General features: G+C 46.1%; 1 protein-coding gene across 31 annotated transcripts in view; it reads left to right on the top strand.

Annotated features, from left to right (window-relative positions):
• Positions 1-4,491, top strand: part of NCOA2 (nuclear receptor coactivator 2) — a 299,083-nt gene extending 294,592 nt beyond the window's left edge. For all 31 annotated transcript variants that reach the window (XM_070075148.2, XM_017341389.4, XM_089335359.1 and 28 more), the window contains one exon: positions 522-4,491. In XM_070075148.2, the coding sequence (XP_069931249.2) occupies positions 522-533 (12 nt within the window). In that variant the 3' untranslated portion in view covers positions 534-4,491. The remainder of the gene's footprint in view (positions 1-521) is intronic.
• Positions 4,492-18,228: the final 13,737 nt, after the last annotated feature.

Here is an 18,228-nt window from a genome sequence, read left to right as displayed (position 1 = left end):
TACTCTGCCTTTCAAATAAATCTTAAAGAAAAAAATGGGTTTATTCAAGCTGGCTGAAGCCATAAAGCTCTCATCAGGGAGAATGAAGAGCGCCATCCTACAGGAGGTTGTGCTGGGTGAGTTTGAGAAAGGATCGGGGAGTGGTGGCCCCTGCTGGACTGGAAGCTGCCAGGAAGCAAGAGCTGTCAGCAACTGGGTGTTTCTCAGTGATCTCTGTTGAGATGGTGGAGGAAATGAAATTGGGCTAGGATGTCACTGGTAAGAGCACAGGGGCATTCTGGAGAGACTGGCGATCCATTCACAGACGGTCCTGCGGGAGACAGCAGGTGGGATGCTATCAAACTCCATCTTGTGCCCTTGGAAACACTGCTTGGCCCCGTAGGCACCCAGTCACAACCCAGCATGCTCATCCAGATACAGCCTTTGTGATCTGCACTATTTAAAACAGGCATCTTGATGTTTTCATAATGGGCTTTTTGTCAGAACACTCAGTGGTGTGTCTCAACTCTGTTTCCCTTCAGAAATACTGCTGACGCTGAAGGCCGCTGGTTGCTGCTGCTTCGGCTGACCGGGCTCACTTGCTCACAACACCTCCTCGTCTGGAGAGCTGTGGCTACTTGTTCTGACTCAACTGACCTACCAGCCAGCTCTGCCAGGGCAAGATCAGCAGGCGGGCCTGGGCCCCTCCCTGCGCGGAGCCCCTGGGCTGCGGCAGACAGGCAGAGCGGCCTCTCCTTGACAGCCTGAAGCTCGCGCGCAGACAGTCGCTCCGTCTGTTCACTGCATTCACCTTAGTGCAACTTAGATCTCTCCTGCAAAGTCAATGTCGACAGGCAAATTTCATCCCATGTCAGATTGAATGTATTTAAATGTATGTATTTAAGGAGAGCCATGCTCTCGTTCGGTTCCAGACACTGGTTTCTTGCTTTGTTTTCCCTGGCTAATCAGTCTAGTACAAAAGATTCAGATTTCATCTGGGGGAAAAGAAAAGAATTAAAAAACTCAACCAAACAACTAGAAGTGTTTCAAGCTAAAGCCTGCATTTGGGATGGAAGCAGGGCAGACGCCACGGACCGCGCTATGTGTGCAGAAACACCCAAGAAGTAAAGACCAACAAGTCGTGGTTGCGTCTGCAGAAAACTCTGGAGACCACACTGGAAAGAGTTTGCAGTTACTGAACAGAAGAAAAGGAGCCTGTGAGAGGGCTGTTAATATTATGCGTCTGTGTTCCTCTTTTTTTCTGTTTGTTAAAACCAAACTAGTTCACCTAAATCATGAATCAAGAAGAAATGCTTTCAATTTCTAAATTAAGTTCCTTTCAGAATAATCAGACAGCTTGAATTAGCATCCGCCCCCCCCCCCCCCCCCCCCCGTCCCCGTCCCCCTCCCCACCTCGCTGCAACCCCGACCCTGCCCTTCCCTGCTCTCCTGTCCCCACCCATCCTCCTGGCTTCCATTCACATCTTTAAAATAAGCTGCAGAAACCAGGTAAGCCCTGTGTTTCCGTAAGTGTGTCCAGCTAGCCACTTACCAGTTGCTAACTATTGGATTTCAGAAAAATGCATTTCCTGGCAAGGAGAGGAGCCAAGTGAAGACTGGATTCCAGTCCAGCTAAGGACGCCTGCTTTGGAAGCACGTTTGTTTCTGTCCCCAGCAGCTCTGGCCTCCACACCAGGAGGGTGTAACTACTAGTGGGTTTAAATTGACAGCAGATATCACGACAGATTTAACCTCTGCCATGGGTTTTTTTATTTTGTTTTTTAGCAGTGCTGACTAAGCCGAAGTTTTGTAAGGTACATAAAATCCAATTTATATGTAAACAAGCAATAATTTAAGTTGAGAACTTAAGTGTTTTAATTGTATAATTTTTGTGAGGTATACATATTGTGGAATTGACTAAAAAATGAGGTACTTCAGTATTAAATTAGATATCTTCATAGCAATGTCTCCTAAAGGTGTTTTGTAAAGGATATCAATGCCTTGATTAGATCTAATTTGTAGACTTAAGACTTTTTATTTTCTAAACCTTGTGATTCTGCTCATAAATCATTTATCTATAGGATATGCAGCCGCTGTAGGAACCAACTCTTGATTTTTATATGTTTATATTCTTTCTTAATGACCTTAGAAAGACTACACGTTACTGAGCAGGCCACTTTTATGGTTGTTTTTCTTGCCCACTCTGGTAGGGGAATGACCTTGTATTCCTCGGCCTCGGTTTCAGACAACTGCAATACCTAGAAGCTGATGGCCTTTTTTTGAGGTATTTCTCCCCAAACCCCGATACACGTACTTTCTTACCTAAATTTCAGAGGGATATCTTTTTGATGTCTAAAAAGCAAAGCATTTTATAATATCTCATTAGCCAGGCTTTTTAGGAACAAAGAAATTTTTTTCCTTGAACTGTGTTTGTTTATTTGTGGCAGGGTGAAAAATGTACAACCTCCCCTATTTATATTGATATCTCTCTCTCTACGTGCAGATTGTGGAAGTACAGAGAGAGATATAGCCCAAAGATAAATGCTGAGTAGACAGTCTGGGAGTGTTGCTCCGTACTAAAGAAACCTGGAAATTTGCATTTCGAGACCTTTTTCCACTTGAGAGGGATCTCAGTACAGGGAGGTGGCCACGGAACAGCACTTCTCAGCGGCCACCAGTTCACGTCCCCTCCAAGGCACGACTTCTGCACCACACCCTTGGGTTGCCCAGCCGTGCAGGTGTTGGCCCGGAACTCCAGGACCTCACCCCAGGGATGAGGCACATGTGCACACAATGTCATGTGACCGGTTTTAAGTTACTTTTTAGAAATCTGTGAATTAGAATGACTTTTAACTTCACACAGCACAAGAGAGAAATAGAGTGCAAACTGGATTTGTTTTGTTTTGAGTTGTAAGTCCCTTTTCACTCTTAACACCATCCAAAAATATCCATGTATCTTTTGTTGTTTCCCTGTTTGGCCCACTGTGTTTTCATGTCAATCCCAGTTGAGATAAATCTGCAAACGTGTGATGCTGGTCATTTCAAGTGGTTGGCGATCCTTACTGTTAGAAGGGAAAGAGATTACAAATGCTCTTCTGGTTCAGGTCAGGTAATGGATTTTGTTTCCCATCCCATTAGGAGAAAAGTAAGTGAACGAGTGCTCTGATCATATTGATCACTACAGAAGCAAAAGCCAAATCCGTTCCCTTCGTTATCAGTATTTCTCATGCTGTACACAATAAATTTGTTAGACGGAATACTTGGTTTTTGTTGAATAGAACAAATAATCAGTGTTTTACTTATATTACTAAATGTGAAAAACATAATGTGAAAAGTATACATACATTAACTTGGTTGTAAAACTCATTTAAGTGTTCATGTAACGTGGTAAGTTTAAAAAGTGAAGTGAGCTGTTTTACTACAATGAATTCATTTGACTCAAAGATAAAAATGCCCCTCCCCCCCCACGTGTATCTCTTATGGCCTGTGATCATTGAAAGCAATGTTTTTGCAGTTTATATGATGCGATTTTTAATCTGTGTTTAAAAATGGAGTTCCTATGGGCTTAACACATGAAATGGGTGGCACAGATCCACTTGCAGAACCCAAAGATACACAATCAATTTTGAAATGCAACTTAAGCCATTAATTGTTGGTGTGAATTTAAAATTTTCTAGTGTTTGTATGGTAGTATGCTGCCTAAAAGCAAAGCATTCTCTGCACAAAAGAAAATTACTGTAGTGGCTTCGATTTTAATTAGAATTTTCTCCCTGGTGTTTCTTTATAGACTAAAACAAAATCTTTTAAGTTTCTTACTACAGGTAAAAGCTATGTGCAAGAACCTCAAAATGCTAAAATCTAGCATAATGCCTTAGATCTGTTTTTAAGTCTTGTATATTCCTACATAGCTGTCCGATGTATTATATTTGTATAGTGAATTGTGTACAATTTTTGAATAAGTGCATCATCACTAAACCTTTATGTTGTTGAGCGGTGATGATGATACATTTCTTCAGACATTTAACTGTCATTTTTTTTCCTTTGTCATTTGTGGGTTTTATTTGTACAGTTCCTCATGAAGTTGCATCTGAGATGTGTGTATATGAAAAGATTATACAAGGGTAAAATTAAGCAATATATTAACTACGGTTCTTCAGGAGAAAGCTTACAGTGTTTCAGGTTGTGATTTATTTTCCAAATGGAGTTGACTCTGAGCATCACTTTGTTCACCTGCATTGATGTTTGTATTCCTAGTGTGAGCAGTTTATGCAAAGGTAGATATATTCAGAGAAATTTTAAAGACATTTATGCAAGTTAATATTGCTTTGCTGATGCTGTTTGCTTATTTGATGTTAAATAATGCTATTGTAAATAAAGAATTCTGTTGTTATTGCATCATTTAATAAATTTTAATGCCTTCGGGTTTTACATGGCTTTAGAGATTTTAATGTGTTTATATTGTATCTTCTTTCATAATTGCATTTAAATTAAAATTACCTTACTTCAGTCTCATCATTTCGTATATTTATATGGTTCTCGGCACAATTCACAGCACTTTTGCGTTTGATTCTCCCCGTTGTTCATTTTACAGACTTTCAGTTTGAAGCCAAGGAAGTCTCTCTTGTGTCAGGTTATCTAACAGTTTACTTCATGGCAAATACAGGCCGGGTCTGGTTCCACTGAATCCTAAACAGTGCCACCACTTTTCTCAGCATGCTGTGCCGGTCCCCATCCCCAAGTCTCCACAAACATTTCTGAGAAGTATGTGGACTTCCAGCTAGCTTGTTAAGATGATGCGATGACACTTGAGAGTATTCATAATGGTTTAAGAGTGTGGTTTGGCAACGGCTGTTAAACAGTACAAGTAGCATACCTAAGACCCAAGCCTTAAAATATAACAAATATTAGTAAAGACAATCTGGAATTGTTACAAAGGATACCAAAACAAAACAGGCAATTAGAAAAACATATCAACACTTTTAGCTACAATAATAGTTTAGAAGAAAAGCACCTGTGTGATTAAGTTAATAGTTTTTGTTTGGCATGTTTGTCTAGGAGTAGTTTAAGCCCTCGTTCGTAAATAAATAAATAAATGATAAACATCCTAAACTTATTTGAAGTTCTCTGTGCGATCAGATGAGACATCTTATCTAAAGGACTGTTAAGAAATTAAAGCCCGCGAAGCTAGGAGGCCCATGGCTAATGCTAACAAAAGAAATGCTGGTCCTAGAGTAGAAGAGAGAAAACGTTTCCTACCATCTGTCAGGAGAAAACAGGTCGATTGACTGCCTCTTGGAATGAGTGAAAAAGCTCTGCAAGCTGGTTAGAATACACAGAAATCAATACCTAATATTCATGCTAACAACCCATTTTTAGATGTGTTTTTAAATAGTCCCATTTACAATAACAATGATAGAGTGCTTACCCCATAGAATTACAACTACTAAGAAGTGTGGAAGACCTTGAAGAAAACTCCACGGTATGCCTAAAACACCTGAGAAGATGAAGACATGCCATTAACCCAGGAGTCCAGCACTGCAAAGCCACCCACTCCTCCCTATCTCATTGCAGTTCCAATCAAAGCCCAAAACATAAAATGCATTTGGAAGGTAAAATGTACAGTCAGAAATTTTGAACAAGAAAAAATGTAGAACTTTTTTTTTCTTTTTTAAGATTTATTTGAAAGAGCATCACAGAGAGAGGTAGAGCCAGAGAGAGGTCTTCCATCCACTGGTTCACTCCCCAGATGAATGCAACGGCCAGAGCTGAGCTGATCAGGAGCCAGGAGCTTCTTCGAGGTCTCCCACGCAGGTGCAGGGGCCCAAGGAGTTGGGCCATCTTCTACTGCTTTCCCAGGCCATAGCAGAGAGCTGGATCAGAAGTGGAGCAGTTGGAACTTGAACTGGTGCCCATATGGGATGCCAGCACTGTAGGCTGGGGCTTTAACCCTCTGTGCCACAGCTCTGATCCCAATGTGAAACTTCTAATGACATTTAGAATGTATTGATCAGTAATATAAAATACACAAAAATGGATACATACAAAATTTAATTTGTGATTGAAATTCTGATTTTTATTTTGTAAAGATTTTATGGGGCTGACATTGTGGCATAGTGTGTTGGGCCACCACCTGTGACACTGACATCCCATGTGGGTGCTCACTGGAGTCCTGGCTGCTCTGCTTAGATCCAGCTCCCTGCTAATGCGCCTGGGAAAGCAGTGGAAGATGGCCCAAGTACCTAAGCCCTGCATCCACATAGGAGACCCAGAAGAAGCTCCTGGTTTTCAACCTGGTCCAGCATTGGCTGCTGTGGCCATCTAGGGAGTGAATCAGTGGATCTGTCTCCCTGTCTGTCTGTCTCTGACTTTCAAAGTAAATAATTGTTTTTAAAGAGTTAACAAACAGGAAGAGACAGGGGTCTTTCATCTGCTCGTTCACTCCTCAAAAAGCCACAACAGCCAGGGCTGAGCTGATCCAAAGCCAGGAGCCAAGAGCTTCTTTCGAGTCTCCCACATGGGTGCAGGGGCCCAAACATTTGGGCCATCTTCCACTGCTTTCCTAGGCTATTAGGGAGCTGGATCAGAAGTAGACCAGCCAGGCCTCAAACCAGTATGAGTATATGAGTTGCTGATGCTGCAGGTGGAGGCTTAAGCTACTACGCCACAAGCACCGGCCCCATAAATCTTTTTTAAAAAATTATGTATGGGGCTGCCACTGTGGCGGAGCAGGTTAAAACCTGGCCTGAAGTGCCAGCATCCAATATGGGCACTGGGTCTGGTCCTGGCTGCTCCTCTTCTGATCCAGCTCTCTGCTATGGCCTGGGATAGCAGTGGAGGATGGCCCAGGTCCTTGAGCCCCTGGATCCACTTGGGAGACCCAGAATAAGCTCCTGGCTCCTGGCTTCAGATCTGCGCAGTTCTGGCCTTTGTGGCCATCTGGGGAGTGAACCAGTGGATAGAAGACCTCTCTCTGTGTCTCTACCTCTCTCTGTAACTCTGTCTTTCAAATAAATAAAATAAATCTAAAAAAATATGTATTTATTTGAAAGGTAGAGTTTATTTACCACTTCACTCCACAAATGGCTGCAAAAGCCAGGCAAACCAGGAGCCAGGAACTCCATCCAGGTCTCCCACATGGGTGCAGGGGCCCAAACACTTGGGCCATCTTCTGCCACTGTCCCAGATACATTAGCAGGGAACTGGATCAGAAACAGCAGCAGGGTCTCTAATCCACATTCCAACATGGAATGCTGACATTGCAGGCAATGGGTTAACCCACTATGACGCAATGCTGGCCCCCAGAGTTTCCATATGTAATCCATAGGAATCACTATTGCAAAAAAAAAGAAAAAGTGATTCAGACAGTTTGTGACATTTGGGGTGTTGACTGCCAAATGGAAAAGCAAAAGCATTTTTAAAAGTTAAAAGGGTAAATATGAGTGAAAATCTATTCCACGGAAAATGCTAAGAAACAAGGAATCTTAAAAGTTGGAGCCAGGGGCTGGTACTGTGGATAGCAGGTAAAGCCGCCACCTGCGACACCAGCATCCCATAAGGACACTGGTTTGAGTCTCAGCTGTTCCACTTCAGATCCAACTCCCTGCTGTTTTCCCTAGGAAAGCAGAAGATGGCCTCCAAGTGCTTTGGCCCAGCCCCCATGGGAGATCTGGAAGAAGCTCCTGGTTCCTGGCTTCATCCTGGTCCAGCGCTGGCTGTTTGTGCCACTTGGTTAGTGAACCAGCAGATAAAAGATTCTCTCTCTCTGTCTTTCTCTCTGACTTCCAAATCAATCAATCAGTTAAAAAAAAGTGTTGTGGCACAGTGGGATAAGCTACCACTTGGAATGCCCACATCCCATATCAGTGCCTGTTTCTGTCCTGGCTGCTCTGCTTCCAATCCAGCTCCCTGCTAATACTCCTGGGAGGCAGCGAATGATGGCCCAAATACCTGATTTTCTGCCACCTATATGGGAGACCAAGATGGAGTTCTTGGCTCCTGACTGTGCCCTGATCAACCTGAGTGTTTCAGACATTTGGGGAGTGAACCAGTGGATGGAAAATTCTCCCTCTCTGTGTCTCTCTGCCTTTTAAGCAAATAAATATTAAAACTATATTGGGGTGGGTGTTTGCAGCAGTTATGATAATGCTCTGATGCCTGCATCTTGTATCAAAGTGCCCAATGCAAATCTCAGCTCTGATTCCAAACCACTTCCTGCCAATACACAGGGAAAGGCAGCAGATGATGGCTCAAATACTTAGGTCTCTGCTACCAACATGGATTGAGTCTCCTGGCTTTGGGTTTGGCCCAGGTCTGGCTGTTGGCAGGCATTTAGGGAATTAACCAGCAGATAGAAAAAATTTCTCTCTCTCTCTCTCTCTCACTAAGCATTTTTTTTAAAGGATTTCATTTATTTATTTGAGAGGTAGAGTTACAGACAGTGAGAGGAAGAGACATAGAGAAAGGTCTTCCTTCTGTTGGTTCACTCCCCAAATGGCACAATTACCCGAGCTGCGCCAATCCAAAGCCAGGAGCCAGGAGCTTCTTCCCCATCTCCCATGCAGGTGCACTTGGGCCATCTTCTGCTTTCCCAGGCCATAGCAGAGAGCTGGATGGGAAGAGGAGCAACCGGGACTAGAACCAGCACCCATATGGGATGCTGGTGCTTCAGGCCAAGGCTTTAACCCACTGAGCTACAGCAACGCCCCCAAATAAATAAATCTTTAAAAAAAAATGTAAAACCTTATTAAAAGTAAGTAGAGGGGCCGGCGCTGTTTTGCAGCCGGTTAATGCCCTGGCCTGAAGCGCCGGCATCCCATATGGGTTCCGGTTCTAGTCCTGGCTACTCCTCTTCCCATCCAGCTGTCTGCTATGGCCTGGGAAAGTAGAAGATGGCCCAAGACCTTGGGCCCCTGCACCCACGTGGGGGACCCAGAGGAAGCTCCTGGCTCCTAACTTAGGATCTTAGCAGCTCTGGCCGTTGTGGCCAATTGGGGAGTGAACCAGTGGATGCAAGACCTCTCTCTCTCTCTCTCTCTCTCTCTCTCTCTCCCTCTGCCTCTCTTTCGCTCACTCTCTCTTTTTGCCTCTCTGTAACTCTTTCAAATAAATAAAATGAATCTTTATAAAAAAAGATTTATTTATTTTACTTGAAAGTCAGTGTTACACAGAGAGAGGAGAGGCAAACAGAGAATGCTGATTGACTCCCCACTTGGCCGCAATGGCCAGAGCTGCACTGATCCTAAGTCAGGAGCCAGGAGCTTCTTCTGGGTCTCCCACATGGGTGCAGGGGCCCAAGGCCTTGGGCCATCTTCTACTGCTTTCCCAGGCCATAGTAGAGAGCTGGATCAGAAGTGGAGCAGCCAGGTCTCAAACTGGCGCCCATATGGGATGCTGGCACTGCAGGCAGTGGCTTTACCCACTATGCCACAGGGCCGGCCTCTTTTTTTTTAATTTAAAAATGTTATTTTTTAAAGAAATGTACAGGGCTGGCATTGTGGTGTCACAGGTAAAGCCACCACCTGCAGTGCTGGCATCCCATGTGAGTGCCAGTTCGATCCCCAGCCACTCCACTTCCAATCCAGCTCTCTGTGGCCTGGGAAAGCAGTGGAGGGTAGCCCAAGTTGTTGGGCCCCTGCACCCATGTGGAAGACCTGGTTCCTGGCTTCAGATCGGTCCAGCTCCAGCCATTGTAGCCATCTGGGGAGTGAACCAGCATATGGAAGACCTCTCTGTGTGCCTGCGCCTCTCTGTAACTCTGCCTTTCAATTAAATAAATAAATCTTTTTTTTTTTTTTTTTGACCGGCAGAGTGGATAGTGAGAGAGAGAGAGAGACTGAGAGAAAGGCCTTCCTTTTTGCCATTGGTTCACCCTCCAATGGCTGGTGCATCGTGCTGATCCGAAGCCAGGAGCCAGGTGCTGCTTCTGGTCTCCCATGGGGTGCAGGGCCCAAGCACTTGGGCCATCCTCCACTGCTTTCCCAGGTGCATTAGCAGGGAGCTGGATTAGAAGTGGAGCAGCTGAGACTTAAACCTGCACCCATAAGGGATGCCGGCACTGCAGGCGGCAGTAACCCGCATTACCACAGTGCTGACCCCAGGATTTACTCTGCGAATCTTGGACAGAGATCATCATTGAAGCCAGATAGCTGGAGATGTCCAGCCTCCACTTTAATATTCATAGTGTCTGTTCTTTTTTCACCTCTGTATTAGTCTACTGTATTAGTCTACTTGTCCTCTGTATTAGTCTACTTGCTAAGCATTCACACTTTTCTTTCTCCCCTAGCTTGTGCTCATTTCAGGTTTATTTGGATGGGCTTTGTTTTTTCTTTCTAGCTTCTGGAGAATGTATAACTAGTTCATCAATGTGTGATCTCTGTTTTCTCTATTTCAAGGCTTTCAGTTTTTCTGCTCACAGCTTTTGGCAGACTCCTGTACATTTGGCCTGGTAATCTTACCAAAATCTCTGACCTTGGCTTGAGGTTTTTCTTTCCCAGTTCTGTCAAATTCCAAGAGAAACTTCAAAACCACCCTCCAACCACAACAGTAAATCAAAAATAATCTTGCTTTGGGGTGGGAGAGATGGCAGAGATGAGCGCCACCATTCAAGACTACAGGGGCAGAGTTTGGCTTGGCTGTTTAGACACTGCTTGGGCCACCTGCACCCCATATTGGAGTGCCTTGGTCTGAGTCTTGGCTCTGCTCCTGATTCCGGTTTCTTGCTAATGCACACACTCTGAGAGGCAGCAGGTGACGTCTCAAATAATTGTGTCCTTACTGCCCATGAAGTAGACTTGGATTGACTTCCTGGCTCCTGGTTTCAAATTGGCCCAGCCCTGGTGGTTGTGGGCACTTGGAGACTGCAACCACCCTATGTCTCTCTCCCTGTCCCACCTTACCACCTCAAATAGATAGGTAACTTATATATGAAGAATTGCTGTAATTAAAAAAAAAAATACCTACTGGATGCGGGGCAGTAGTTGCTGGTACAGCCCGTGTTGACACCTCTGAAAAATGTAGACTGCCAGCATTTAACTGTGTCACAGCTGGTCCTGGCATTGCTGCTGTGGCAGATCATTAAGTCAACAGGTCCATGTTGACACAGACATGGATTTGACAAGTACATTCTCTTCCATTGTAATCAGAAAAGAGGACCAGAAATGTCTGCATGCAAACAAGAGAATCAAGAATATTAATTTCCAGAGCTGGTACTGTGGTGTAGTGGGTAAAGCCACCGCCTGCAATGCCGGCATCCCATATGGGTGCTGGTTCGGGTCCCAGCTGCTCCACTTCCAATCCAGGTCTCTGCTTATGGCCTAGGAAAGCAGTAGAAGATGGCCCAAGTCCTTGGGGTGTTGGATCCGCCTGGGAAACCTAGAGGAAGCTCCTGGCTCCTGGCTTTGGATCGGCACAGCTCTGGCTGTTGCGACCATCTAGAGAGTGAACCAGCAGATGGAAGACCTCTCTCTCTCTCTCTCTCTGCTTTTCCTTCTCTCTCTGTGTAATTTCTGACTTTCAAATAAAGAAATCTTTAAAAAAAAAAAAAAGAATGTTCATTTTCTTCAAATCAAAACCACAGTGAGATATCACTTCAGCCCTGTTAGAATGGCTGTGATAAAAAGAGTTATTTTGATCAATGCACATTGTATACAGGTATCAAAATGTCACACTGATGTGTACAATTATTGTATATGATGTAAAATTATTAATTTTAAGAAAAAGAATATTTGTTTCTGAGTGTAGTCTACCTCAGGGCTTTGACATAGTCCATAGGAGACCTGGATGTCACCCAGACCATCACACTCACCTGTTACATCAGTGGCATTGTGCTCATTGGATAGGACGGGTGAGAAGCAAAGACTCACGGGAAGTAAATCTATGAAGATGGGGACTGGCCTCTTCACTTTGAGGCTTTTTTTTTTTTTTTTTTTTTTTTTTTTTTTTTTGACAGGCAGAGTGGACAGTGAGAGAGAGAGACAGAGAGAAAGGTCTTCCTTTGCCGTTGGTTCACCCTCCAATGGCCGCTGCAGCCGGTGCACCGCGCTGATCCGATGGCAGGAGCCAGGTGCTTCTCCTGGTCTCCCATGCAGGTGCAGGGCCCAAGCACTTGGGCCATCTTCCACTGTACTCCCGAGCCATAGCAGAGAGCTGGCCTGGAAGAGGGGCAACCGGGACAGAATCTGGCGCCCCGACCGGGACTAGAATCCAGGGTGCCGGCGCCGCAGGCGGAGGATTAACCTATTGAGCCGCGGCGCTGGCCACTTTGAGGCTTTTTTTAAAATTAATTTATTTACTTGAAAGTCAGAGAAAGATCTTCCATCTGCCAGTCCATTCCTCAAGTGTCCACAACAGCCAGGGCCAAGCCAAGCTGAAACCAGGAGCCAGGTGCTTCATCTAGGTCCCCCTTGTGGGTGGCAGGGGCCCAAACACTTGGGCCATCTTCTGCTGCTTTTCCCAGGCCGTCAGCAGGGAGCTGGATCAGAAGCAGAGCAGCTGGGACACAAACCAGTGCCCAAATGGGATGCTGGTATCATAGGCATTGACCTTACCAACTCCGCCACAACACTGGCTCCTCAGGGCTGATTTTTGACATGCATTAGTTGAGGGTGTGCAGGAATAATGACTCCAAAGTGAAAGACAAACTGCTGTATCTCAAGTCTCCTACCTCAGGCTCGGAAGCCCAGCACCAGGCAGAGCTCTGAGGGTTCTGCAGGCACCATCTTCCTCATGTGGGACTATGACCCACACCTTCCACGCCGGGTGACACAGCAGGCTCCCAGCTCCCACAGCAGGAAAGGCCTCTGCAGCAGGCCCAGGCCGTGGACCACCTGACCTCAGACCCTACAGCGGTACGGGAGTCAGGGGGTGAGAGAAGTGCAGCGTGGGGTTGGTGGTGAGCTCCCAGCGGAAGAATCAGATCCTGGGCTCCTGGGGCCCTGGCACAAGCCTGTGACATCCACAGCAGAGGAGTGGAGACATGCTGAGAAGCAGCTGCTTGTGTGTCACTGGGTCCCAGGACGGATGGACTCCTTGTCCAACAAATATCAGTGATCAAATCAAAAACACCAGCTGACTGCTAGGAACTATGCCCTGTTGGCCCCAACAAGTCCTGAAGTCACACGTGCCCAGCAGCAGTTGTGAAATGGGAGTGGCACCAGGACTAGCAGCAGCAGTGCCAGGAGGCCCATGGCACCCACCACAGAAGCACAAATGTCCCCTTGCCTGGTTACATAAGGGAATCCCAAATGACCGGCTAAAAAGAGGATGAAAAATCCCCAACTTGGCTTACAGAAGAGTGGATACAGCTCAAAGTGGACGCCAGCTTTCAGGGTGATCTGAAAGGAGGGAACAAATTTCTCGTTGGGGGCAACTGCAGCGGGGATATATATGTGGTCATCATGTTGAGTGTAAAGAATTGTGGCCTGAGATGAGAACACGTACGGATTCCTGGCTCACGGCCAACAGTCTGGCTTGGTCAGGACCTTGGAAGGAAAGAGCCTAGGAGACAGGAATTCTGGGAAAGAGGTGCGTACATGCACACGTGGAAAAGGGCACCTTGTTGGAGGACATCGAATTCACACAGTAAGGCCCATCAGAAAACAACCAACGCACGAAAGCACCACGTAACCAAGGAGACCAAGGATGACAGGAACCAGCGCTTACCATTCCTGGCTCTGCTCCTGACTCTAGCTTCCTGCTAATGCACACTCTGAGAGGCAGCAGGTAATGGCTCAAGTACATGGGTCCCTGCCACCCACAAAGGAGACCTGGACTGAGTTCTGGGCTTTCCAGCTTTGGCCTAGCCCAGCATCAACTGTTGTGGGTATTTGGGGAGTGAATCAAAGTATCTGAGATCCCTACCTGCCTGTCTCTCTCTGCCTTTGAAATAAAATGTAAATAAAAAATAAAGAAAAAAAGAAACGTACAGGGCCAACGTTAGTGGTATAGCAGGTTGAGCCACTGCCTGCAGCACCAGCATCCTATGTGGGCACCAGTTGAAGTCCCCGCTGCTCCACTTAATGTTCCTCTGTAGGATGAGCAAAATTTCAATAAGCTCTAAAGACTGGAAAAGCACTAAGATGAAGTTAATTCCCTTCTGATGGTTTCAGCACAAAAGGACAAAAGGAGCCAAAACATCTGTAATTTTTTCAGCAAAATGTTCATTAAATAGGGCATGATCTGTCTCAGACAAGCCCCTTTCCTCTGATTGGCTGACTATATGCCCTGCAGTACTTCTCTGGGCCCACCCCTGATGGATGATTGCTAGGTCTCCGAAATGACCTCTTCTTTAGGACCTGACTAAACCCTTGAGGACAGGCCCTGTTTCCTAGGAACACAGCATGAACAGGCATTCTCTTCATTATGGCCAACTCCTCAACCACCCCCTGGTTTTAGTCGGTGTAACTTACCATAAATCTTTCCACAGGGTTTTTTATCAATGGTCTTCTCAGGAGCTTGATGTTGGAACACAAGTGCATCAAAGTGACCACGGCTTATTACAGTTTTCCCCCATTCTGGAGGCAAAGGCCTTAGTCTCTGTCCAGCTTGGGGATCTTCCTTGAACCTGGTGGTCCTCAAGTTGTATACTCTTTTTTTAAGAGTATTGAAGAATATTTTTTCAAGATTTATTTATTTATTTGAAAGAGTTATATAGAGAGAAGAGAGACGGGGTGGGGAGGGGTCTTCCATCCACTGGTTCACTCCCCAATTGGCCGCAATGGCCAGAGCTGTGCCAATCTGAAGCCAGGAGCCAGGAGCTTCTTCCGGGTCTCCCATGTGGGTGCAGGGGCCCAAGGCCTTGGGCCATCATCTTCTGCTTTCCCAGGCCATAGCAGAGAGCTGGATCAGAAGTGGAGCAGCTGAGTCTCAAACCGGCACCCATATGAGATGCCGGTGGTTCAGGCCAGGGCGTTAACCCACTGCACCACAGTGCCTGCCCCAAGGTGTGTACTCTTTGCTATTTAATAAGATGTACAACATGTAGCTGAGCCAGCTTACGCTGGATTGGCTACTGTCACTCTCTCCTGTGCAGGACTCCATCCATCGCTGTCATTCTTTCTGCACTCTCCCAAAAGAGGGGGAAATGCCAAATCGGCATTTGTCCAAGAGTCATCTGTGCCCCATGCAGACTTTCTAGAATTCCTTTGGACAACCTACACTTGGCCCTGATTGTGTTCATGGGTCAGATCTGCACACAGAAACAGGAAATGATCAGGCTGACTTGCCACAGTGGATCTCAGCTCACCCTTAGGATTCCTTATTGCCCAGATGGCAGAACTGGAGCCTGTTGGCCAGCTGGGAAAAAAAAAAGCTAATAGACACAAGCCAGTAGACTCATCTTCGGGTCATCCAACAATCTATGTACTCTGGAAACAGTGAAATTAACGGTTAAGGAACCTCAAGCATCCTAAAGCCAATCAAAAAGGTAGCATCAAGGGCGATCCTAATGCTAACAGAAGGGCCCTGATAATTTACCCTAAGCAGGGCTTCTTACAAAATTATTGGCTCAGTGAGATAGCCAAAACACCCACAACCTTCGAGGTTCAAGGTAGCCGCGTGGAATGCTAAATCTAAGCCCCAATCTCAAAGTTCCACGAAAATGCTCAGGAAGGCCCCTGGGACGCATCAAAGCCCCTCCAGTGGGGAGGACCTTGCCGGGACCCCAGGTGGAACATCAGCTGCCACTGCAAACGCTACTGACGTTGTTGCTAAGGCTGTCTCACCTGCCGTCCACCTACTCCCGGCAAAGGCAAACTGCGGAAGGCGGACGCACAGGGGACCCAGCTGCAGATCTGCCCGAACTCCTTGCAAAGGAGCTTCAGGTAATCAGCCCTGGGGGTGGGCTGGGAACGCTTTAATCTTCCCGCCAGCACTGCGGGGTGAATATGTCCTGGTTACTATTTGCTTTCTTCAGGGCGCATCAAAACTGTCCCTATCAAAAAGCTACAGCTCTGACGGTACACTACAGAGGACATAATATGTGGTTCCACTTATATAAAGTCAGAGAACAGGTAACTCCACCACCTGTAGGGAAAGAAAAAACAGACCAACTTGTCAAGGTTGCTGGGGGGAGGGGTGTGTGTATATATATATATATATGATGTATGTTATTTATTTGAGAGGTAGAGTTACAGAGAGAGAGAAGGAAAGACAGAGAGAAAGCTCTTCCATTCACTGGTTTGCTCCCCAGACGGCCGCAATGGCCGGAGCTGGGCTGATCCAAAGCCATGAGCCGGGAGTTTCTTCCAGATCTCCCACATGGGTGCAGGGGCCCAAGCACTTGGGTCATTTTCCACTGTTTTCCCAGACCATAAGCAGAGAGCTGGATCGGAAGAGGATATGGGATACAAACTGGTGCCTGTATGGGATGCCAGTGCTGCAGGCTGAGGTTTAGCCACAGCACCTGCTCTGCCATCTATATTTTGATAGGGATTGAAGTTACATCTCTCAAAAATGGGACAGTTGTGTGTATTTTATCATATGTTTTACCTTAAGAAAACACAAAAAGAAAGGTAGGGGGCAATCATGTAGTGTAGCAGGTTAAGCCACGGCTTGCTATGTCTGCATCCCATCAGAGTGCTGGTTCCAGTCCTGGCTGCTCTGCTTCCTGATAATGTGTCTGGTTAGGCAGTCAGTGCAAGATAGCTCAAGTGTCCAAGCCTGCCCTACCTACATGAGAGACCTGGATGGAGTTCCTGGCTCTTGGCATCAGCCTTGACTAGACCTGGTTGTTGTAGCCATTTATAGAGTGAACCAACAAATAGAAGTGCGTACTCTCTCTCTCTCTTGTCTCTTCCTCTCTCTGTCACTCAGCCTTGCAAATAAACAAATATCAAAAAGAAAACAAAACACAAAGCACAGTGGGTTAAGCCACTGCTTACAACTTCCACATCCCATATTGCCCTGCCAGTTCAAGTCCTGGTTACTCTGCCTCCAATCCATCTGGGAGAACAGAATGAGGTTTCTGGCTCATGGTTTCAGCCTGCCCCAGCCTTAACTATTGTGGGCACTGGGGGAGTGAACAGTAGGCCTGGAAGAGATCTCTTTGTCTCTCTCTCTCTGTTACCCTTTCAAATAAATAAAATAAAGCTTAAAAAAGAAATGCACATTCATAAAATGAAATTTTGTTCCATTCAGCCATTATAAGGAATAAAGTTACTCCTAGGATATTGATAGAGAATATTAACTATGTACTTGTGAATTGCAGAAAAGTACAAGCTTGTTTTTAAAAATTCTACATTTATAAGTACATTTAAAAGTATAGAATGTTTCAAAAAGGAATGAGAGCGGACACTGTGATCCAGGCATTAAGCTGCAACTTACAAAGCCTGCACTGGAGTGCTAGTTCAAGTCCTGCTATGCTGTTTCGGATCCAGCTTCCCGCTAATGCACCCTGGAAGGCAGCAGATGATGGCTCAAGTGCTTAGGCCCCTGCCACCCAGGTGGGAGCCCCAGATGGAGTTCCTGGCTCCTGACTTCAGCCTGGCCCTGCCCTGGCAGTGCTGGGCATTTAGGGAGTGAGCCAGTAAATGGGAAGATCTCTCTTCTCTGTCACTCTGCCTTTCAAATAAATAAATAATTGAATGAATGAATGAATGAATCTTTAACGAAAATTAAAAGGAATGAAGGAAGGGAATGAAGCAAACTGCTGCTCAGGATTACCTCCATAGAGTGGGGTTGGAGTGAGCAGGAACTTCCAGTTTGATTTCATCTATTTCTTTAAACCATTTAAGCAGACTAATGTTTGCAATATTTAACATATACACTCTGTCTTCTTTGCAGAGACTCTAAGATAAGGTTCATGTTGCTCCTGGAGAAAGGGGAGAGGGATGGAGATGGGAGAGAGAGGGAGAGAAGAGGGAAGGAGAGAAAGCTACAGCCTTTGGAGGCTTAAAAAAAAAAAGTGCTCACGAGCCCCCCCCCCCCCGCGCCCCCCGCCCCGGACCACCCATGTGTCCCCACAGCAGTCATTAAATCCTACAGGTAAAGTTCCGGAGGCAGGAAGGAAGCCACTGTAATGGACCGAGTCGTAGGGATCCTGCGCGGGGATGCTTCGGGGAGGAACCGGTTTCCAGGTCAGCCCAGAGGTGCAGGGCGCAAGATTGCGCGCGTGCTCCTCACTCCATCAACCTGCTCGTCAATATCGTAGAACGCGCGCCACCTCTTAGCTCGGATGCTCCTTGCGACTTCACACGGGTATTGACGAGGACAGCACGGGCCCACGCTTCCTGGCGGAAGCCAGGACCCCCGCCT

The sequence above is a fragment of the Oryctolagus cuniculus genome, chromosome 6 (assembly GCF_051225735.1).
Source record: "Oryctolagus cuniculus isolate XC-2025 breed Fujian yellow rabbit chromosome 6, ASM5122573v1, whole genome shotgun sequence".
Lineage (NCBI taxonomy): Eukaryota > Metazoa > Chordata > Mammalia > Lagomorpha > Leporidae > Oryctolagus > Oryctolagus cuniculus.
The sequence above is the reverse complement of the archived record's forward strand: the minus strand, read 5'-3'. Positions and strand labels throughout refer to the sequence as shown.